The sequence below is a fragment of the Schistocerca gregaria genome, chromosome 4 (assembly GCF_023897955.1).
Source record: "Schistocerca gregaria isolate iqSchGreg1 chromosome 4, iqSchGreg1.2, whole genome shotgun sequence".
NCBI lineage: Eukaryota > Metazoa > Arthropoda > Insecta > Orthoptera > Acrididae > Schistocerca > Schistocerca gregaria.
In genome coordinates, this window is record NC_064923.1 from 619,703,377 (window position 1) to 619,729,253 (window position 25,877).

At 37.8% G+C, this 25,877-nt stretch overlaps 1 protein-coding gene across 7 annotated transcripts in view; it reads left to right on the top strand.

The window, feature by feature from the left end:
* Window positions 1-25,877, top strand: part of LOC126365762 (uncharacterized) — a 1,228,930-nt gene that overhangs the window by 1,052,532 nt on the left and 150,521 nt on the right. For all 7 annotated transcript variants that reach the window (XM_050008264.1, XM_050008265.1, XM_050008267.1 and 4 more), the window contains 2 exons: window positions 21,465-21,635; window positions 25,533-25,667. In XM_050008264.1, coding sequence (XP_049864221.1) covers window positions 21,465-21,635; window positions 25,533-25,667 — 306 coding nt within the window. The remainder of the gene's footprint in view (window positions 1-21,464; window positions 21,636-25,532; window positions 25,668-25,877) is intronic.

Consider the following 25,877-nt stretch of genomic DNA (forward strand, 5'->3'; position numbering starts at 1 on the left):
CAGAGGCCACTGGCATGGGCCTCAATTGGCCACCATATTCTCAAGATCTGAACCCATCTAACTCCTTTTTGTGGGGCTTTATTAAAGACAAGGTGTACAGCAATAACCTCAAAACCACTGCTGAGCTGATAACAGCCATTCAGGAAGTCATCTACAGCATCGATGTTCTGACACTTCAGTGGCTCATGCAGACATTCGCTATTTGTCTGCGGCACATCATCTCCGATGATGGCAGGCATATCAAACAGAATCTAAATCTGAAAATCTGTAGTGATGTTTACATATTGAATAAATTGTGTGCATGCTATAGTTTGTAACTAATGGTAGACTGCTACTCATCATATGGTGGAGATGTTGTCACAAACGGCTAACAAGTGAAAAGGTTTACTAATTTTTACTTTGTTGTGGCTGTCTGTGACTCAGCACAGTGAGTAACAATCTAACCTTTTCATAACATTGTCATTATTCCATACTGGATTTTCCATTATTTAAATGCCTTGTATGCACTGCGATTTCTGGTCACCTTCCTTACAAGTGAATTTATATGACTGTCCCATTTCATATTGTTACTAAATACTTAAATGATGATGCATGCTGAAGATATTCACTTCTGATATTGTAATCAGATATTGTACCATCCTTTCTCTTTTACCTTACATTTATCCTCATTTAAATGAAGCTGCCATTCATTACACCAACCTGAAATTTTGTTCAACACTTTCTGCATTTCTTACTGTTGTCCATTGAGGATACTTCCCTGTAGACAAGAGTGTTGCCAGTGAACCCCTTTTATAGTTCTGCTCTGCATAACTGTGAAACTTCTATGTATATTGAGAACATTGTGCTTCCTTGGGGCTCACCTGATGCCACTTCCTTTTCTGTAAGACAGTCATTGTCCAGTACAACATCTTGTTTCTTTTAGTCACATATTTCTTGAGCCACTAGCATATTTGTGTAGGTACTCCATATTACAGTATTAAACAATGTGGTACAGTTTCAAATGCTTACATAAATCTAGGAAGATGCAATATACCTGTCTGTATGCCTCTATCGTTTGCAAGACGTCATGTATGAATAAAACAAGCTATGTTTTTCTGAATTCCTGAGAGACCCTTGTTTTCCTCCAGGAATTTCGTAATTTTTGAGCATAGAATATGCTCTAAGATAATGTGAGATGTGAACATTGGCAATATTGGTCTAAAATTGTGTGCATTTGATCTATTACTCATAAAACGGAGTGACCTGTGCTCCTTTATAGTGAAGCGGTATTATCTGCTGCACAAGCAGTTCTCCATTAATATGAGCTAGGAATTGAGCTATTTCAATGGTGTATTCAATGAAAAATCTAACTGGAACTCTATCATGGTCTAGTTCGTTGTTGTTATTTAGTTTGAATTTATTTTCTGTGCTGAGGATGCTAATATGGATATCGTTTATTTGTGAGTCTGTGTAGTGGCCAAACATTGGTAACTTGTATTCCTTGTGTGACTATCATTTTAAATGTGTTATTTAAAATTTATGCCTTCAGTTTCAACAACAGACAGGTCCATGCGAGATTGAATGAATGATTTGGATCTGCTAATTGTCTTTACATAGGATTTTCTGATAAATCTACTACTGGGGTCTAAACGTGAAAATTATTGTACACTGCACACATGGTCCTTCTTACTGATGACTATGTGCCATTAACACAGCTCCTTCAGCATCTCTGCAAGCTCTTTTGTAGTTGGAGTGCAGTAGACTTTGTTTACACAATGTTCTACAAATGGTACTATTAAACCAAGTTCAGTCCTTGCTGTCTTTTATTAGTATGAACTTACACTGGTATGACAGAAGTTGTGGGATACCTCATAATATTGTGGACTCAACAACTCAATGGAAGTCCCCTGCAGAAATATTGAGCTATGCTGTCTCTATAGTGCCCATAGTTGCAAAGTTTTGCAGGTGCAGGATTTTGTCCACTAACTGAACTATTGATTATGTCAGTGGGATTTATGTTGGGCGATCTGGGTGGCCAAATTATTTGCTCAAATTGTCCAGATCGTTCTTCAAACTAATTGTGAACAATTGTGGCCAGGTGACTTGGTGCACTGCCACCTATAAAAATTCCATCATAGTTTAGGAACATGAAGTCCATAAATGGCTGCAGATGCTCTCAGTTGGTTCAGTTTGACCAGAGGACCCAGTCCATTCCATTATGGGGCTGGCACCAGCTTGAATAGTGCATTGTTGACAGCTTGAATCCATGTCTTTCTGGGGTCTGTGCCACACTCAAACCCACCATCAGTTCTTACAAAACTGGAATTGTAACTCATCTGACCATGCCATGGTTCTCCAATCATCTATGGTCCAAGCCAAATGGTCATGAGCCCAGGAGAGGCACTGCAGGTGATGCCATGCTGTTAACAAAGACACTTGCATTGATCGTCTGCTTCCATAGTCCATTAATGCCAAATTTCTCCACACTGTCCTAATGAATGTGTTCATTGTACATCCTGCATTGATTTCTGAGATAATTTCGTGCAGTGTTGCATGTCTGTTAGCACTAATAATAGTATAAAATGCTGCTGTTCTTGGTCATTAAGTGAAGGCTGTTGGCCACTGTGTTGTCAATAGTGGGAAGTAATACCTGAAATTTGGGATTAGCAGCACACTGGTGAACTGGTGACACTGATGACACTGTGGATCTCAATTCCCTAATGATTTCTGAAATGTAATGTCCCAAGCATCTATCTCTAACTACCATTCTGCATTCAGAGTCTGTTAATTCCCTTCGTGTAGCCATAATCATGGTTGGCTGGCTGGTTGGTTGGTAGGTTCTTTTGGGGGAGAAGACCAAACAGCAAGGTCATCGGTCCTGTCAGATTAAGGAGGAAGGGGGAAGGAAATTGGGCATACCCTTTCGAAGGTATCATTCCAGAATTTGCCTGAAGTGATTTAGGGAACCACAGAATACCTAAATCAGGATGGCCGGACATGGGTTTGAACTGTCGTCCTCCCCATAATCATGTCAGAAATCTTTTTACCTGAATCACCTGAGTACAAACAGCAGCTCCACCAATACACTGCCCTTTTATACCTTATCTACACAATGTCCTGCCATCTGTACATGTGCTGTACCATGACTTTGGTGCCTTCAGCGTATCTATACCATGGATTATAATGTATATCAATGTTAAACACAAAGTTTCCACATTTGCCAGATGTGAACTATATTTTCCTGTAGTAACATTGTGCTTGCTTATCCCTTTCTCATTGGTGACAATCCTGGAAGTGGTGATGACACTTTATATCTCCTCTGGAAACCATAGATGACAGGTGTCAAGGCAACAGAACATCCATTATCTATTTGGGAATAGTATTTCTTTCTGCTACTTGCTAATCATTTTCAACAGTCCTTTACAAAGGAGTGTGACTGAATTGGTTTCCTTGGCAGGTAGGATGCAACATATTGCCTAAGGTAGAAAGTCATGGTCTGACCATCCCCACCCTCCTCTTGCCCAAAATTTGTCTCTGATATTTACAATAAAAGTTAGTAACTTGGATAGCCGACCACATTTTCACAGCACTTGCCCCATTGAGCTAGTGACATACTGCAGTGAATGACAGAGATAGTTGGATTTAAGTAACCAGTTCTGTTAATAATAAAAATACTCATCTTTTTTGTTGCTCCTCTTTGTTGTGTATCAATGGCTCATGGTGTCTTTCTTTTCTATTCTTTATCTTTCTATAATTGACTAGAGGATGATCAGGTTGATGTTTCAATAATGATATGGATTCTGGTAGACTTTCTGCAGAATTACACTTATATTTTCAGTTATTTCATGTCACAATACAAATCAATGAAACACACATGACTCAGTCTCCAGCCCCGTGCTTCAAAGTCATACAACCAACTGTGCAAAAGAACAAAGATTTATCTCTAACAACATGTAGCAAAGAAATTACTATCATATATTGATCTATTTATGCAAAACAATCTTTGGAACATGTATTTCATAAATAAAATACAATTAATTGTCTATCTTTTTGAGAAATCCGTAATCATCATTGTAATTGCATTAAGTATTTATAAAGTTTGACATTTGAACATTTTCTTGTAGTAGTGAATTTTTGGTTTTTATGTCTTCGGTGTGATATTGTTCACTTCTTATGATTCAAGTTCAGTTTGTACATTTATCTCATCTTAATAAGTTTTATTACCTTAGCCCTCCCCCCCCCCCCCCCCCCCAAAAAAAAAAAGAAGGAAAAAAAGAAAGAAAGAAAAAAAAGACTGAATTGAAGGCATAAAAAGTGAGAGAAATTTTGTGACCAAATAATAAACCTGGTTATGCCAACAAGTTTTGGAGTACAACAAATCAGTATTCAATTGTTTTTCATTACATGATACACAGCAGTTTGACTCCCTTAGTATCACCACTTCATTCATCTGAGGTCAAGAACAAAATTTCACTTTACTGAGTTCTGTACTCACAATTTATCAAAAACAGTTCAAAGTGTGACCTTTTACTTACCCAGTCAGTCTCAAATTATTACCAGATATCATATAATACATATGGGATAAGCAAAAGGATGGTATACGTAACAGTGGTTTTCTCATATTAGCATGACAGGAGAACCTGAATTTCATGAGAATGTCTGTATGCCAATATTTATAAACCTGTCTTTAAACGGCGAAATATCGTTGACTGGTAATCCCCTATGATCAGATGAAAATGTCTTAGTCCACATAGAGTTATTTGTAACAACATTTTAAAGTGTCTTACTTCTAAATTTACCTTTCGTACAAGACATTGAACCCTCGGCATATAAAAGTATGCTATATCAAAAATTATTTCTTGTTCTATTTTGCAAGAATTCTATATCTCCAACACAGCAGGTACTACAAGTGCAGAACTGTCTTTTTACCTCATTCACATAAGTTGTGGTGACAGAAAATAAGGTAGGCCGCAGATAGAAGAGAGAGAAAAAATTGAAGAGCACAGTGGGAACAGAAACCAGAGAGGAAAGAGTTAGAATAGAGTGTACCAGAAATTAAGAATGGATACACCCAGCTAGGGTAGGTACCACCAAAGTCAGCAGACGTGCAACCTGTTCCAATTGCAAGTATATCACTTATTTTGTCCATTAATCTCTGATTGTTATAAATATTTTGGATGCATTAGTTTTCATATTTTGTAATACATTACACAATATCACATAAAAATCACTTTTCAATTCTTTCAAACTATGTTGCAGGATGAAGCAACTAGCTCATTCTTCCATGTTTCCTTGAAAACTGGATTATTTATTTAGTTACATAAAAAATATTGCCCATAAATTATGCCATTAGCTATTTGTCACATTTAAAATTCTTCCTTCATATCTGTATAAAGTACACTGATTCAATGGGGCGGTATGAGAGCTCAAAACGTATACAAAATAATATTAAACATAAAAATATACATCACAGTAAACACAAGTAAGTTATATACAGTACAAGAAATTGCAGTTATATGGTGAGGAATGGTGGGCTGCCTTCCTCACACATTTCAAAAACTAGCACAAAAGAAATGTTAGTGTTTCATTGGATGATCAACAATTCTAGACAGCAAAAGGAGTTGCTCTAATGGTCATCTTTCAGAGTTTTTTCTTCTGCGCAAATATCATGACTAAAATCAACACGGAAATGGCTTCATGAGGTGTTAATACTTTGTAGTCAGCAACAAGATATTTAGTACATGTAAGTTATTTCCTACCAATACTAACTCTTTCTCACACCAGTGCTATGAAATCACACAGATGTTAAACAAAATTCCGATATTTTCAACAAATCAGACCCAGCTCAAGCTTTCATAAACATAAATCATATAATCAAAGGCTAATGCTCAATATCATTCTTCCTAGCTTCCTTATAGTACTTTCTCAGAATTTTACACAGAATACCATCATAAACAAAAGTTCAATGGATTGCAAAACAGTGCACCAATAAGTCCCTCATATTCACATTTTCATTATAGTTCACAATACAATAAACCTTCATCTCTCACACCACTTCATCTCAACGTAAACCTTTTCAACATCACAAAATATTTCACAAAACCTCGTACACCATCAGTATGCGTCAAATATAAAATTGCTCTGTGTTGTAATCCATGTATTCTATTTATAGTAGTACAACATTTATTATAAATCAAGAAAAATATGTTAATCATTAACTACACATAGGTCTGAAAAACAACACTCTCCATTATGTCCTTCCCTCACAAAGACACCATAATAATAACTGAACTGACAAAGCTTTTAAAATTCTTACTTTTTCATTTTCCATAAAGATATCTTTTATTCAGTAAAGCACTAGATGTTTTGGCATTGCTAACGCGGGCTGACTATAATAATATTTTCTCTGTCTAATTCATTTATGTAAAAAAAAATATATTTCTTTTATCCTCATTGTAAAACCATAAGACTGTTTTATAAATTCTCACTTCTCACAAAATATTCTCATCTTACAGTTCATCACTAAACACCATCATTAACAATAAATTCACCTTACAGAAACATTCATTTTCTCATTACCATGTTACAGATTCCAAATGCAGCATTATGACATTCAACTTACTATATACCACAAAGAAAATCATTTTCAAAACTGAATAAATGCTCAGAAGGAATTGATTGAGCCTTTAACTTTAATGTTACTCTAAACATTGACCAATAACACTGTAAAAAAATTAAACTAATTACTTCTCTTGAAAGAACGTAATAAAATATAAATCATGACTTATTTATAACCTGTAGAAAAGTAACACAGTACATGCAAAAATAGTAAGTTACCACATGTAAATTGTTCTCACATAAATGTTTGAAAAAACAGTAACCGCATAGTTATTTACATGTGGTAGAAAAAATTTTGTGTGTGTGTGTGTGTGTGTGTGTGTGTGTGTGTGTGTGTGTGTGTGTGTGTGTGTGTTTGTTTTTCCCTGGTTGTGGTTTTTTTCCCCCTCAAACTCTGACCAAAATTTACCTAAAAATCCTTCCTCAAACTCATATAGGTTGTGCCATCATTAGTGTATTGATTTGAGCTTAATGCTTCACCTTCCAGAATCTTGTTAACAAACTTGATTTTCATAGTCATATTAGATACAAGATTATCTCTTCAGCGATGCAGCGAATCTACAGGATGTGAAGTGTCTTAACCTGAGAAGTTTTTCACTGGAATGTTGCAAAACATGCTACCAACATCGTTCATTTGACGATTTTTCAACTTTTTTGCTTAAAACAGAAACACTACTTTCTGGGGTGTCAGTTTTGGTGTTACTTAATTTTACATTTTCTGTAAGTTTCCTGTCTACTGTTTTCACATGTTCAACAAAACTACTTTCAAGAAGGGGTAGTTTGGTGTCAACATTAGTTTCTGAAGTTGAAATTCAACTATTTACAATTTTGTCAACAGTTCTTATTTCCTCATGCACTTCTTCAAAAGCAATTTTTTTCTGCCTCTTAAAGGTGAGAGTATGAAATTCCTAGCAATTAACTGCTGAACCAATTACAATAAAGTGCCTGCATTTGAAACACCTCTAAAAAGCTGTGTAGCTGATTTTATACTAGGTACAGAAGGCTGGTCAAAAATTGTGAGATATTTGGAACAAATTTAAATGTATATCAAAAGGATGTGGTAGCAGCAAATGGAGATGAGATATTTATTGCAATAGATAAGAAACACAAATCCACTGAAGAGTAAATTGAGTTGCATGTAAGATTTTCTGATAGCATTCAGTATCAAGAGTTGGGCGTACACTTGTAATCGCATCCTTCAATCAGCCACCAGGCTCATCTCCGGATATAACTGAAAACTTATGGAAAACCTACATTCGCTAGTTCATAAATCCCCAGCCATACTTTCATTCTTGGAGGAGACTTTAATCGTCCAACAATCGATGGAGAAAATAACAGTTTTCAGATGGTGAGCCGGACAAGATGTCTTCCTAAATATTATAAAAATGATTCTCTGAGAACTGCCTGACTGATGATGGATGTTGTTGTGGCCTTCAGTCTGGTTTGATGCAGCTCTCCTTGCCACTTTATCCTGTAATGGAAGTGTATTGGATCTAATAGCGATAAACAGAGCACAAAGGCAACAAAAACAAGTAGAAGGATGTATATTTTCACCAAACGAGATAAAGATGCAGTAGGATCATACCCCAGTAAGGAACTTAAAACATTTAGCTGTGGAGAGAAGTATGTGGAACTACGGCTGTCAACCTGGGGATAGTTAGCAACTTGCAGATAATTACTCCGTGAGGGGTAAAATGAAATTCTCTGAGGGGTAAAAAGTAAATGCTTTATTTTTATCCATTGTTTTTCAGTGTTTTGTCCATGACTGTTTTACTTTTGTAAAATGAAGAACAAACCGCCTTCTGTCACAAGTTGCGTTTATTTGCTGCACTATGCCTTTAGAGCCCTGGAGGCTCATTTTTAGGTGCTTTTTAGTGATTTACATCAGGTTTTTTAGTTGTTTGCGGTTTAACATTGTATGATGTCTGCTTATGTTGTGCGGTTGGTATACACAATACACATCTTTAATTTTGCAGTACATACTGGGATGTATACATTATCACACACTTTAAAAACAAAGATTCCAAGACTTACCAAGCGGGAAAGCGCCGGCAGACAGGCACATGAACAAAACACACAAACACACACACAGAATTACTAGCTTTCGCAACCGATGGTTGCTTCTTCAGGAAGGAGAGGGAAAGACGAAAGGATGTGGGTTTTAAGGGAGAGGGTAGCGCGCGCGCGCGCGCACACACACACACACACACACACACACACACACACACACACACACACACACACACACGTGTGTGTGCAAGTGTACACCTGTCCTTTTTTTCCCCTAAGGGAAGTCTTTCCGCTCCCGGGATTGGAATGACTCCTTACCCTCTCCCTTAAAACCCACATCCTTTCGTCTTTCCCTCTCCTTCCTGAAGAAGCAACCATCGGTTGCGAAAGCTAGTAATTCTGTGTGTTTGTTTGTGTGTTTTGTTCATGTGCCTGTCTGCTAGCGCTTTCCCGCTTGGTAAGTCTTGGAATCTTTGTTTTTAATATATTTTTCCCATGTGGAAGTTTCTTTCTATTTTATTTTTATCACACACTTTTTCACACATTGTAGTAGCAGAACGTAAACGTGCCAAAGATTCTCTACTACAATGTGTGAAAAAGTGTGTGACAATGTATATATCCCAATATGTACAGCAAAAATTAAAAATGTGTATTGTGTATACTAACAGCACAACAGAAGCTGACATCATACAATGTTAAACTGCAAACAACTAAAAAACCTGATGTAAATCACTAAAAAGCACCTGAAGATGAAGATGAGCCTCCAGGGCTCAAAATGCATAGTGCAGTAAATAAACGCAACTTGTGACTGAAGGCGGTTTGTTCTTTATTTTATAAAAAAGTAAATGATTTGATACTTGTAAGACTCTGATACTGATAATGTGAGTTGTCAATAATTACTTTTTCCAATTAGTAACATTAATGCAGTAGAGGTTATAGGTTCCTCCCTTAGTCCACCCACTACACATATATGTTATGCTTTGTCCCATACATTGCTCAAGATAAAAGTGAGACATGTTTATAAAACAAATGCTAACTATCTCTAGAGAACGTCTTCTCAAAGTTATAGATAGTACCTGCAATAGTTGAGAAATTGCTTCATTACTCGTTTTGAAACAGATAAATGAATTAACTGACAGCGAAACACAGCAGTAACTACATAAGGGCTACTATAATGCTGTACACATTTTTAATATTATTATAAGAGTGATTAGAAACAAAGCATTAACAGTCTGAAGTCATCAAATTTTCATAAGTTCTTAAGTAAGAAGTGCACCAATGAAGTAATTTACAAACAGTAAATGTAACTTGATTGATTTTAAATGGGGTTGTAGTGTTCAGGTCAAGCATGTGGCGCAGTGGGGAGGAGTAATGTAGGGGAAGCATGTTTTGTAACAAGTGTGTGCCCTCACTGTAGATAGTTAACTTCCTTTTCTGAGAGGGAATTTGGGTAGCACTTGTGATACACCACAAATTCCTTCATCATTCATTCTAACACACACACACACACACACACACACACACACACACACACACACACACTCACACTCACACTCACACTCTAAATATCATTCACGTTTCATCATTTTAAAAATAACTTCATTCTACGATTCATTTAGTTAGGTGCTAAAGTTGGTGATAAATGGGGGGGGGGGGGGGGGGGTCAGTCAAGTCCACAGTGGAAGGGGCACACCATGGAATACAGTCACTGCAAAGATGCTTCTAAATAAACAGAGTCAACAGCATAATAGGGGTAAAACAAAGCATAGGGATAGATATAGGAATATGATGAATGGAATATGGTTGGCTGTCATGAGGGCAATGCATGAAGCCTTTGACTATGATGGCAGAGTGTAATTGAATAATCTCTCACAAAACCCAAAGTAATTGTGGTCATATGTAAAGGTTGGCAGTGTACAAAGTTAGTGTCCAGACACTCATGGGTGAGGCAGGAATGACATTGAGGGTGGCAAAGCAAAAGCAGAATTGCTGAAAATGGTTTTCAAATGTTCCTCTACAAATGAAAATCCAGAGGCATTGCCCCAAATTAATTCTCGCATCATTGTGAAGATGAGCACTATATCAGGGAATGCTCGAAAGTAATGCCTGCAAATTGTTTACATGAAAACTCTTACTGATTTTTAACTAACATTAACATCCTATATCTTCATTCTTCATGTCTACATATTTGCAGCCCTCTGCCACTAGAGAGCTCCGAATACTAGCATGTAACATGGCAGTGTTTAGCGTGACTGTGTCAGTGCTTGAGAAACAGTATGCTGTAACTCGGTTTTGAATTTGAAGCTCTCATCCCCACATGGTGCACCCTCTCCTTCATCATGACAATGCCAGACCACAGATGAGTTCTGTGACATCTGGAACAATCTGACACCTTGGGTTCACTGTCATTGATCATTCTCCATACTGTACTGACTTTTCCTCATCCAATTTTAATCTGTTTCCAAAACTTATAGAACACACTGTGATTGTGATGGTGCAGTGCAAGCAGAGGAGAGGTTGTGGCTCCATCAGAAAAGTCACACCATATACAGTGATGTTATCAACAAGACTGGTTTCTCACTGGGAGATACATGTTCATTGCCAGGGTGACTTTGTTGAGAAATAAATGTGTAGATGTGAAGAATAAAGATGTAGGATATTAATAACATTAATTTTATATAAAAAGTCTTAAGAGTTTTAACGTAAAAAATTTGGAGGCATACCTTTTCATAACATACTCATAGATATCAATGTCAGTATTGACAACACTGATTGTTGAGAAACAGCTGAAATCTCTAAAAATTGGATGAAGCTCTAGGGTCCAAAGGAACTTCAATCATATTCTTTACTGAATTTTCAGCTGGGTTAGGCCCTCTTTTAACTGTAATCTACCATAGATCCCTTGAATAAAAGAAAGCACAGGTCACAACCATGTACAAGAAGGGCAGTAGAAGTGACCCACAAAACTACCATCCAATATTGTTAACATTCATTTGTGGTAGAATCCAGAACATACTCTGAGCTCAAAATGTATGAGATATCTTGAACGGAATGATCTCCTCCATGCCAACCAACATGGTTCCTAGGTACACTGACTGTGAAACCCAATTTGCACTTTACTCACATGACATATCGAAAGTCATGAATCAAGTCACTCAGATACATGCAATATTTCTCAATTTCGAAAAAGCATTTGACTTAATACCCCCATGTCACTAGTACACTTATTGCAAGTACAATCGAATGGGATGCTAAATGAAATTTGTGAGTGGACTGGAGACATTTTTGGTAAGGAGGATGCAGCATGCTGTCTTGGATGGAGAGTCATTGACAGATGTAGAAGAAACTTTGGGCGCACCCTGAAGAAGTTTGTTGGGATTCTTTTTTATCATGTTGTGTGTTAATGTCACTGCAGACAATACTGACAACAGTGTCAGACTTTTTGTAGATGAGGCAGTTGTCTGTAATGAAGTACTCTCTGAAAAAAGCTGCAAAAATATTCCGTCAGATCTTGATAAGAACCAAAGTAATGCAAAGATTATCCTCTTGCTTTAAATGTTCAGATATATATAATTAATTATGAACTCAACAAAATTAACAATCATAGTATTGTAAGACTACAGTAATAATTAGTCTCAGTTGGAATCATATCCCATACAAATACATGGGTGTAGCACTTCCTACAGATATGAAATGGGAACAATTACATAGTCTCAGTTGTAGCTAAAAAAAGTGACAGACTTCGATATATTAGTACAATACTAAGAAAAAAGCAATCAGTCTACATACAGAGGAAATCACTCGTGTGATGCATCCTAGAATGTTGCTAAAGTGTGAAGGATCCATAGCAAATAGTACCAGTGGAGGTATTGAACATATACAGAGAAGTGCAAGACAGACATAGGCTTGTCTGACCCATGGAAGAGCCTCACAGAGACGTTGAAGAAACTGAGCTGGCAGACATTTGAAGGTAGATGCAAACAATCCCAAGAAAGTGTAGTTATGAAGTCTCAAGAAATGGATTAAAATGATCGCTCTCAGTATCTGCTGCAACCACCTACATGCAGATCCAGATTGTGCAAGATTAAATGAATTACAGAGCACACAAAGACATTTAAACAGTCAAACTTCCCACACCCCATATGTGAATGGAATGAGAAGAAGCCATAATAACAGATACTACGAGAAGCACTGTATGTTATTCATTTCCCAGTGGTTGTCAGAGTATCGGTGTAGATCTGAATGTTTGATGTCTAGAATAATTCAGACATTAAAAAAAGTGTGTTGAAAGTATTGATAATTAGACAATTTAGAGCCCATAGCACCAATAAGGAATATTTGTTGATCTGTGTGTGATGTGGAACGTTTTAATTTAGTAAAAAATAAGGACCTGAATATTATGTACAGAATAGTATTAAAATCATAATTACTACTTCAAAGATGTTTCTATATTGTTTCGCATATGAGTAACTAAATTTGTACATATTATGGAAGGCAATGAAATTCCTGAGAGCTGTAGTGCATGGAGTGTAGCTTAATGATTAGTTCCATGGCTGGCGTGCTGAGGGTCACCAGTTCAAACCTGGCCACTGACAACTATTTGTTGCTTAATATTGATCGTTGTTGGAAAGTACTTGAAATAAATTATATTTTTAATATTTGTATAGTCTAGAATATTCTATGTCTGTATTAATACAAGCATTCTAGAATATGCAATGGGTCATTTCTGTTCTAGCTGTATGTTGGTGTTAGTAATATATGAGCTATCAGTTTTAAGTGTTGTGCTTCACTGACAACTCTGCCTTTGGATTTGAACTCTGTTCTGTTTTCGACATGAGATTGTTTACTGGACATGCTGGGCACGTGAAAATGTGTCACCATGGCTCCAATTAGGCAATGTAAAAGCCGTTACTTACATGGACAGGTAATCTATCAGTGTTTTCCAGAGATCCTGATCAGGACCCAGCAAAATAGCTGAAAGGATTTGACAGAGTTGCTAGATATACCTTTTGGGATGGTATGTTGTGTATGGTAAATGTGTACTATTAGATGGCTGGCACACCACACTAATCATTCATGAACAGTGAAGATACACTCCGTAGCTGGGACATATTCCAGACTGAAATGAATAAAATGTTTTGCAACAATCAGCAGCAAATCTGCTGAGCAGAACAAGAAGTGAAGAATAGGATTCAGCATCATGAAGAAACAACATAGTAGTACATAAAGAATTATTTTGTACTTGTGTCACATTGTAAATCCAAGTATGAGAGAAGCCAACAAAGTCTCACACTAAGTGAAGACTGTTACAGAAGACGTGTGCCAATCTCTTCCTGTAAAGAATGTCCCAATGACAGACAAATTCACCCAATGATGCCAGAAAATCAAGGAAATGTAACAGAAGAGACTTTGATGAAAGAGGTATTATCAACTGCCAAATGTAGTTTCTATGGTAACTGTGGAAGACCACCACACTCTAGCCTCCCACATATGTTTGATAGTAAGAGAAGAGATACAGAAGTGTGTGGCAACCAGAAACATCAGACAGAATACACAAGACAGTAACCATGCAGGTCAAGGTCATTCTTCAATAGGTAATAGAGTGTGTTGTAGAAGAGGTATACTGATCTTCACTATCAATCTCCGCTACTAGTCGAATCATGAAAACAGACTCTGTCAGCTCGAACTTACACCGCAACCATCAAACAAAAATACAGCATCCAGTCAGTGTAGGTACAATCAATTCCTCTGTCAAGTACAATGATCTTCAGATTTGGAGGGCAGAGGATAATATGCTGGTGTGCTTCCACAGTGGACAGGCAACACACATTGTATAGTATGTGCAGACATAATGTGAGTTTCAAATTTTAGAGATTATGGGCAACAGAAGAGATTGTGAATCATATTAATCAAAGGGTTATTAATTGGTTCACTGAAAATTCATTCTCGATAAATTTTGTGAAAACACACTACATTTATTTTTGTACAGCTAATACTCTTACCAACATCTGATGCACCACATGAAAAGGAATTAGTTGGTAGGAAGGAATACTCCAAATTTTTGTGTGAATGTAATTGATGAACACTTGAACTGGAAGCAGCGTATTACTGTGCTTCTCAGATAATTAAGTTCAACTGCGTTTGCTATTCTTAAAAAATAAATTAATCACCCTCCTGAAATATTTTGTATATTTCCACTCATTAATGTTTTAAGGATAATTTTCTGGGGTGGTGGTCATTCATGGTCATCATGCAGGTGGCTCTTCAAGGAGTTAGGCATTTCAACTGTCCCATTGGAAGAAATACATTTGCCAATGAAACTTGCCATAAATAATCCATCACAATTAGAGAAGAATAGAGGTTTTAAATCCAACCTAAAATCTTTTCTCTTGGATAAGTCCTTGTAAGTATGAATTTCTATTTAAAAACTGATAGAAAAAAACTAATGTGTTCATTGATGTTAATACTAATCATATATAAATATTCTGTAAACTGATACGTTTCACAACATTTTCATAGAAGAATTGTTCAAATGATCTCTGGAATATTTAACTAATTAACTAACCAACCAACTTCTATGCTGTCAAATGTCAATCATCCCAATAGTTCAATTTACAGTTTGTGCTAGTCAACTGCAGATGATTATAGTCAACCTGTGGGATGAAATCCATCGCCATACCCTGGGTGAGGTCATTTTCCAATGGGCCATAGCCATTCCCCATACTGTACTGAGGTGCTAGTAGCCTGCCTAGCTGCTGACTTCAGGAAAACTATATGAGATGGCCTTCGATGGGGATGAGGGTGCCACAGATGCAAATCCTCTGTGGGCAACAGTTACCAAGATGGCAGGAAACTGCTTTGGTGTCATCACTGATGGCTAACACAGCTCGGGTTTTCTTTCCTGTAGTGTCGTATGCTTACCATCATTAGCTAAGGAAGACTAAATTCCATTATACAAAGGCAGTTGTGCTGAACGTTGCAGATGAATACCTCCAGCTGACAAGAACATGTATTGCAACAATAAATATCAATGACAGAACACAGCCTTTCAGACTTGTCTTTTCAACATAATGTAGTCATGATGTTATTCTCGCAAGCAGTCATTGATTGTGGAAGATCAGGACTCTGGACTGAAAAAGCTAGTATAAGTGCACATAACAAAGATTGGTCTCAGTGGTTGTTTGTCACTGAAGAATTTGTTATCCTGTCATCATCTACAAGTTAGGTTAAGATGTTCACTTAAATTGTGAAGCATTTGTTGACTGCAAAAAGCTGCTGAGGGTCACAAAAGAAAGTTACATTCCGACGACGATGGTAAGCATTGTAGGTGGTCAATGAGAACGTAGGATCACCAACTGTCATGAGCAGCCACAACTCATTCCTAAAGTTCTGCACATAGTGACAGCCAAACGAGTCCAGGAATGGTAGATCAGTGTCATCGACAAAGAATTGTGCTGTACTATCGCTGCAGACAATGTACAGGAGCAAGCTACTGTCAAACTGCCATTAGGGTCTAACCTAACTAAGAAACACTATTGGGGAGTAACAGCAATTTCTACGTTTACATCTACATCTACATCTACACTCTGCAAACCACTGTGAGCTGCATGACAGAGGGTACATCTCATTGTACCAGTTGTTAGGGTTTCTTCAGGTTCAGTTCACATATGGAGTGAGGGAAGAATGATTGTTTGAACGCCACTGTGCATGCAGTAATTCCTATGTGAGAGACATGTAGTGTATTGTAGTGTATTCCTGCAGTAATCATTTAAAGCCAGTTCTTACAACTTTGTTAATAGACTTTCTCATGACAGTTTGTGTTTATCTTGAGGAATCTACCAGCTCAGTTCCTTCTGTACTTCTGATACACTTTCCCTTGGATCAAACCAACCTGTGACCATTCGTCCTGCCCTTCTCTGTGTACATTCAATATACCCATTAATCCTACCTGGTACCAGTCCCACACACTTGAGCAATATTCTAGAAATGGTCACACGAGTGATCTTTAAGCAATTTCCTTTGTAGACTGATTGCACTTCCCCAGTATTCTACCATAAACCATAGTCCACAACCCGCTTTACCCATGACTGAACATATGTGATCATTGATGATACTACTTTTTTTTGTTTTGTGAAGTGCACAGTTGTACATATCTGAACATTCAAAGAAAGTTGCCAATCTTTGCATCACTTTGAAATCTTATCTAGATCTGACTGAATATTTATGCAGCTTCTGTCAGACAGTTCATCATAGATAACTACATCATCTGCAAAAAGCCTGATGTTTGTTAGTCTGTGAGGTATTAACGTGCAACATGAACAGCAAGGGTCCCAACACACTTTCCTGGGGCATACCCAAAGTTACTTCTACATGTGACAATGAGTCTCCAGCCAAGATAACATATTGCATCATAGCATGTTGCAACTTACCGATTAAAATGTCCTCAACTAATTTCACTTGAAACCCCATAAGATTGTGCTTGTGACAATAAGCATAGGTGTGGTACTGAGTCAAATGCTGTTCAGAAATCAAGAAATACTGCATCTGCCTGACTGCCTTGATCCAAAGCTGTCAGTATTCTGTGTCAATTTTTGGATGCTTCCAGATACAGAACGGAGAAAAGACACAGCAAATGGCAGATGGGAAACGCTGTATCAGCACTAGGGATTGTCCACCAATTAGCCCATATGTAGTGTGTCACTCACTGAAGGACAGATTAATGAGGAGGAAATGGAAAAGATGCTTCAAGATGATGTCACTGAACCTTCAGAGAGTGCTTGGTCCTCTTCTGTGGTCTTCCTGAAGAAGAAAAATGGCATATGATGTTTCTGCACTGACTACTGATGACTGAACAAAATAATGAAGAAAGATGTCTATCCATCACTGCTTATTGATGACACCTTAGATCCCTTGAAAGGAGCAAAGTATATCTGAACTATGGACAAGCATTCAGGCTACTAACAAATTAAAGTTGATGAGGATGATGGGGAAAATACTGACTTGATGACCTGTATGAGTTACATAGTTTGGACTGAGAAATACTTGAGCTACCTTGAAAGTCCGATGGGCAGCCAACTTTGATACCTTGAATGATTGGACAACATGCCTTTACCATCTGGATGACTCTGTCCCCCCCCCCCCCCCCCCCCCCTCCCCCCAAAATGACATTTGTAGAACATCTAAGCCTGTAACTGAATCTGAAAAGTGCCTCTTCACCACTCAAGAAATAAAAATCTGGGGGCATCTAGTGAACAGTGATGGAGTCTCCCCCAATCTAAAAAAAATAAGAGTAATTTTAGATTTTCCACCATCTCAGCATATTTGTGATGTGAGAAGTTTTCTTGGGATGTGCTCGATCTGCCAGTGATTCATGAAAGTCTTATGCACCAAGGCACATCCCTTGCAGGAACTACCACAGGGAAACTGCACATTTTCATGGAATGTGGGGCAAGACAGATCTTTCCTAGTCCTGGCCGTTGCACTGTATTACGAGAATGCCAAGACAACTCCACACTGATGCTAGCAGTTTGGAGATAGGGGCAGTGCTAGTACAAATTCAGGAATGTGCTGAAAAGGAGAGAGCTTATGCTTCCACAGTACTCTAAAAGTCCGAGGAAAACTATCCTATAACTAAGAAATAGTGACTTGCTGTTGTTTGGGCTATCAAGAAGATCAGGCCATATTTATTTGTCAAATCATTCACTGTTGTGGTGGAGTACCATTCTGTATGCTGACTGACTCACCTGAAGGATCCAGTGGGTCACCTGGCAAGATGGGTTCTGAGGTTTCAGGAATATGATGCCACAGTCATACATAAAAGTGAGCACAAACAAAAACATATCAATTATCTTTCCAGGAATTCTTTTAGGGAATATGGCAATGTGAATGAAATCAGTGTTGTCATCACAGTAAATGACATTGCTGCTGAACATCAAAGAAGCCTTGAGAAAGGAGGAATCAGCCAAAGGAGGGTTGTAATTAATAAACAGAGCATTGTATAAGAGAAACTATGATCCTGTGGAGCGGAAATGGTTACTCATGATCCTAGTTTACCTTTTGCCAGCAACCTAAAGTATTTCCATGGTCCGACATCTGGTATCATGGGATTTGTAGAGTCTCCAGACAGAATAAGACACATGTATCATTGGCCAGGTCTCTGCCAATTTGTTATTCACTTTGTGAGCCACTATAAGGAACCCCAGTGACAGAAGTGTATACCACAGTTACTTCTGTGGTCATCAGACTGAAGAGGATGTAATAACCAAGCCTGAAACTGAGGATCTGCCAACACAGTCAAGCAGAGGAAATTTGATGAGAACTGTATCCAGGATGGTGTAGTGTGCTACAGTGAGAACTTCTGAAACGTCAAACCACTGTTTCTCTAGGAGAGGGAGCAACGGCCCTCAACTGTGCTACATGCAGTATGGTTAGTGATGCTGGTTGGCATGGTGAGGGCACCAGCTCAATCCTGACCACTAGCAGTAATATGTTATTTAGTATTTATCATATCTGACATGTGCTTGAAATTTCTTACATTTGTATATTCTTGAATATCAATGTTTGTTTAAATACCAGCAGTTTGGAGTATTCAGTGAGTGTATAAATAGCTGCACCCTCCTCCCAGGAGATCAGTCTTGGTCTGAATCTTGGTGTCAGTAGTGAATGTGCTTTCAGTTCTAAAAGTTGTGCTTCATTGATGACCTTGCCTTTGGATTTGGATTTGATAGTAGTTTTGACATGACATTGTTTTCTGCTATATTGATATTTCAAATCACAGTAATGTAGGACTTAATTTGAAATGTTTGCTTCCCACTTATACAGTTTTCTTGACATTATCTTGCTGTGGTTTATTTCTACAAGTCAACCCATATTAAAATGAAGCAAATGATACCTTACTAATTACTAGTATATACCCACACCCAATTCCTTGAAAAATGTAGCTTCCAATCTTCTGAACCATGCATCATACAGTGATATAATATTCTTCAGGTACATTCAGTGGTCTATGTGGATACTATCTGCAAATTGTATTGGGAATAGAATTAATAGTAAGGAAGTGAGGATTTAAAATGTCGTGCCAATGTTGCAGTTTTACTCTGCGAACAGTGAAGATGTAATTAAGCGGTAGACTTCTCTTTCACCATTTTGTTGGTGTTATCAGCGGGAAACATTACAAAAAAATTGAAATTATGTGAAAACTGTGTTGGAAGGTGCCAAGTCCTCTCATTCTTAAATATTGCATAAATATGGTCCAGGTAATTTGTGTCCTGATAAATATGGTCCAGGTGATTTGTGTGTTAGGCTGTCTCAACACAGTTTCTAACTGCAATGCATGAATTATTGTGTTAAACCTTTAACATAAATTACCATAAGCTCTTGATGAGTAGTCATCTTGGTTATTAATAAACTGCTTCAGCTGTATTTAGTCCTTCGCTACTGGATCACTACTGTTTTGGTGGCACTAAAAGCCACATCTTCAGTTTAACGTATAACTAAAACATTAGACCATAAAAGCTCAGAACTTTATACCAAACATTCATTGTCTGTGAGAACATAACATGACTAAAAGGCAGTATGTCATAGAATAAAACAACTGGACTCCAGTATAGTGTTTGGGTCTGCATCTCCGATCTATGTGGAATCATGAACAGGGGTCATGGCAGCATGTTCTGATAAACAACATTATATGTTCACCTGAAGATCTGGCATTTAGTGCCACGAGGCAGATAGTGATGCAATAATAAAGGACTAAATACAGCTGAAGCAGTTGATTAGTAAGTAAGATGACTACTCATAGCTGTGGTTGCTCTACCTATAGGATTGTCTTGATGAGTAGGATAACATTTAAATTTTTTTAATTTGGTCAGTAACTGTATGAGATACTGACAATAATATTTTTTTTCCCTGGAAGACTTTAGAGATGAAACCTGCCTCTGGGAACATGCCCTAGCTTAGCCATGTACCAATAAAATTAAAATGGGTATCTGGATTTTTGTCATTGCAATTAATGCATGACAATTTTAACTCTTTTTAACTTAAGCATTCACTTATAGGACTTCCAAAAATAGAACTGAACTAAAATAAAATTGAAGAAGGTGACTTAAGATAAAAGCACCTTGAAACTTGTTAATTTACTTTAAATTTTTGAAGATTTGAGATTTTCGATGTAATGAAAGCTTCGGATATGAAGTTTTTTATTGCCTCAAACGTATGAATGTACACTAGCTTACTAGTTTTGACAGGACTAAGCTGCCTTTTCAAATATACAGAGAACAGGTTACTAAATCATGCTGTGTGATAAACCGCATGTATGTATTAAAGCCATTGTATCAGACTCATAATAACTAAGAGAGCAGAACATTAGAAAATAAAGCTGTGTCTTCATGGAAAGAAAGAGGCATATAAGTACGGCACATCAGGAAGTGCAACATACATCTGGGATGTCTGCTAGCTACATACAGTATGGAACTAGTAATCCAGTGTACATACACACAGTCAAGGCAATAAAAAAATTTGTATCAAAAGATTTTTCTATATTGAATTAACTGTTTGCTCTCCAACCAACAATATCAGGAATATATAATTTGAGTTTTCTTTTGTTCTTTGCAATTATGGTGGACTTTGTGATGTATTTTAATTTTGTGATCTTGAGAATTTGGTAATTTTTATCGACTCGGTAAACCTAGCATTGTAGAACGTGAGAGACTGCCTGTATAATATTGAGAACATCCAAATTATGAAAGCACTTAATTACCAAAACAGGAAAACAACTTGGCAATGAGTCCATTAGTACTTTATATGGAATAAATCCCTGTCTCTTTCTTTTGTGATATAATAGCAATACTGTAATGTTTCAGAACACTTCTGTTCTGGAAAACCACCATTGGCGCTCTGCAATTGGGTGTCTATTGGAAAGCAATGTTGCTGAACAACTTGGTGACGCAAGACCTGAGCTTGAGAGGCAGATCAGCTCACTTATTCTTGCCACTGATATCACTAGACAGCAAGAGTTCCTAACACGTTTCAAGGTATGAGATAATCAACCTACTTATAATGTCAGCAGTGCCCAGGAAACATTAATGTTAACTCTAGATTTGTTTTCAGCAATAACAATAGTAATTTTGGCTTTTGTTGATACAAGTGTTCGTATGTCTATTGAAACCAAGGGACTTATAGCAGGAATTCAAATGGTATACTGATAGGGACAGCAAAATTTTTCAAAATGAAAAATAACTCAAAATCTACAGTGTATCGCTACATAATGCCAACCTGCCCAGTCATGTTTCAGCTGCCCCAGACAACATTTTCCACAGGATTATCACTACATTAGAACTGATCTTTTAGCGTAAGTGAAAAACAAAAGCTAAAGGTAAAGAGAGAGAGAGAGAGAGAGAGAGAGAGAGAGAGAGAGAGAGAGAGAGAGAGAGAGAGAGAGAGACTGTACCAGATTAACAGAAGTATGCAGTTATGTTTTTTGCACTGATTTTTCTTCCAATTTGTAGTGTTGTCACAAGTAAACAGCACACTTTGTTTTTCCATGAATGCAGAGCAGTACTGGAAATTGAGAGAGAGTGCTTCAGTAATACATTTCCTATATCACTAACCCTAATATTTTGGGCACTTTTTGCAATTTTTCTCTCTCTTTAATGCTCTAACCTCTTTGTTTTGTGGTTGCTACCACTATTTAACTAACATTTCATAAGTTCCATTGAAAAGGAAGGCAAATGTCTCCAACCTCTCCCTTCTCAAAAAATAGCCTACCTGCCATTTCCAGCCACAATTATCTCCTCTCCAGTCTCGCAAACAGTTGCTTCCATCTGCTCAAATAACTAATTTCAATTAACAGGACATAAAGATAATTATTTTGTGTGTGTGTGTGTGTGTGTGTGTGTGTGTGTGTGTGCGCGCGAGCGCGCGTGCGCATATCAGATTGTTGAGTGTAACTATGTACCTTCCACCATTCTACATAGTGTAACAGCCATACAATTTTAGCTTTCTTAACATCTTTTTCTCTGTAATCACCACTTGGACACTAGGCTCCTCTCCCTTTCGGTTCTAAATGCAAGGTGCCGATGAGCTACTGGAAGGTTGAATGATGCCTTCTGACAACATTGCCTAAAATTCTGCTTATCAATGGTGAGGTGTCATGAAGCCAATCTTCTCGGCCAGTAAGACTCAGGCAGTCCATCTGTGATTTTTATGTGGTGGACAGTATCATCTAAAATTTGCTGTGATGCACATGGAGGTCTCATTAATGTTGGGAATTTATGCAGCAATGGGCTGTACTTCTCGTCCACAACCTGTATGATGTTGATGCCATATGTTCTGGCATCACATCGATACAAAGTGGCTGGAAGTCCAGTTATTTTTAGTCCCTAGATGGGCATTTGCTACATCGGGCATTAGCTAGAAGTGAGCTAGGAAATCAGCACCTATAATTGCTTGCTGATCATCACAATTGCTGAATTATTTGTGGCAGACAAGCTAAACACAGCAGGCAATTAGCAACAGCACAGTAACACTTCGTGCAGGGTAGTAAGGTCAGATCCTGTGTCTGTTACATAATTCCGGCCTGATACCCTGTTAGTAATGTGTAGGCACCAGGACATAGTTGGGGAGTTGGTGGCACCTACGACCGACGACTGTTTGCATACACATAGATGCAGGGGCTAGTGCACTTTTTAGCCTGCTCTCTGAATCTTCTGTGGAAGCAGAAAGTTGCTAGACCAGTGTCTAAAACAGACTGAGTCAAGGAACAGCTCCTAGATTGTCAATGTGGCAGTCTGTGTTTTCACTGCCTCAACTTTGGTGGAAAGATCATCATAAGCTGTGCATGAGATGGGAAGGATCATGGATGCGCCGCTACCAGCCATTATCACAACACTAACTTGTTGACTCAGAGCAATGGCTTCTTTGGATGCTGACATCCAGTTCCACAACTGCATCCAGAAATGTCTCTGTCTGCAATGTGACATTTGTTCTTACCTGTGGTGGCATACGGTTGCTCCAAACATTGTGTAGGATATTAATTAGTTACTTTCATGTTCCATGGATCATTTTGTATGATAGATCGTAATGATCCGTGTCAGGCACTGTTCCAATGTCCACCTTGCTGTGCAGGCGATGCAGGTACTGGGATGGTTTTCTGTCACCTATGTCTGATAGGGCCTTCCTGTGACACTGCAACTCATCTCAGTTTTTGAAGGTGTTCTCTGCCAGAGGAGCCATGATTATATCCTTAACTTTGGAAGCATAGCATTGATCGAGCTGGTTCACTTCAATGCAAATTTAGTCATATTTACTGTAATTCTGGCATAGCAAAAGCTGACCTCAACCTGGGAAAACAAGAGTGCCGGATTATGTGAACAAAATTGTGTGAAGCAAGTGGCCAGTTGCGATATTGTAGTTGGTACCATCCTGTAATCAGTATTATTGTGAACCAGTCTTCTCGGCGCTGATCATATCAGGCTTACCACTGCTGGAATATTAGATAGTGTAGTACTACCTGTTCTTATTAAATGCTCAATCACATAGACTTGAACAGTTTTGTTAACACAAAATCAGTTGCTAAAACCAACAAGTCAGTGGACAGCATGGAACAGAAAACAGCACTTGAAGTGGTGGATGCAAACTTGGTGGTAGACACCATTCATTTGTCACTGCACAGTAACTCAACTTGTGCCACAATTGCACCTCTGGTTGGCACTAATGGAGATAATGCCCACGTCCACAGCAGTTGACATGTGTACCTAACAATACATTCCAAATTTTTTATAGAGCCCAGTTTTTCTTGTTCGTATGATCTGTTAGCTGAAATCAAACTTTAACTGAGCCCACAACTGTCATTGACAATACTGTATCTTAAAAGGAGTGATGTAACTATTAAACACTGCTTGTCAATTTATTCTCTTAATTCAGATTTACTTCTTCATGCTAACACAAAAATTATTTCATAATTAAAGGAACCCACACACTGGGAAACATTGTGTTTTTGAGTTTTACTTCACTGACGACAATTTGAGGTCAAAAACCATACCACAGTGGTAACATTTGTTCGCTTGGATGGGTGACCATCCAGACCTGCTGAAAACTGTTGGCAAGTGCACTCAGCCCTTGGGAGGCCAATTGAGGAGCTACGTAAGTTAGAAGCAGTGGTTCTGGTAATGAAAATTGTGGCTGGGAGAGTGGTATGCTGACCACATGCTCATCCATATCCTCATCCAGTGATGCCTATCAGCAGAGGCCGACATGGCGGTCTATCAGTACTGTTGGACCTTCGGAGGCCTGTTCGGATGGAGAGAGAGAGAGAGAGAGAGAGAGAGAGAGAGAGAGAGAGAGAGAGATGATTACAGCTATTACACTTAATTCCATCTTATACGAGTGCTTTCATACAACCAAAGTGAAATAAAGCATTTGCATATTGGGCAATAATGAAGATTATTATGTAGCTTTACAGTGCTGCTACTGTATTTCGGTTACGAAGACATTTATGTGTGTTGGCATGAATTTTTAGACAATGTTTACCTACTAATAAACTTAAGTTCATAACATCAGTATCACATTATATTTTTGCTTCTGAAATGAAATTGTCAAGATATTTTCATTTCCAGGTAAATTACCTCCATACAGAAGGAAGTATAGATGTTTTAATGCATCTTGTCAGCCAAATATTACAGAAAATTGGATATGAATAACTAATTGTCAGTATGATAAGTGTCCTACATAATTAAAATATTTTGTCAGTTCTGTGTATTGCTTTATGTCGCACATTACATCTAAGCAAGTTTCTGCAAGTATTGGGAATATTAAAGTTGCATACAATTTATAAACAATATTACTGTGTGATTTAGGTATTATTTGATGCTGTTTATGTTACAAACTTTAATTTTATTTATTTTTCTTTTCATTTTACTCTTCACTTACAGCGTTACCTGGATCAGAACTTGCTGGATATGCGTAGACCGGAAGATCGACACTTCATTCTCCAAATAGCACTTAAATGTGCTGATATTTCTAATCCTTGCCGACCTTGGGACGTTAGCCGGAAATGGAGTCAAAAGGTACCAGCTTATGAATATGATTCTTTGACAAAAAAGGACAGAGGAATACGTAGCCAAGACATGGATTATCAAAGAAAATGATTAGTGTTATTCAAATATCTCTGTAAATTTTCCTTGTTCATAGTCTTTATTAATAACTGACTGCCCTGGAACCCAGTATCAGTTGAAGGTTGACTATGTAATGGCTTCCAGGGAGAAAAATTTGATTTT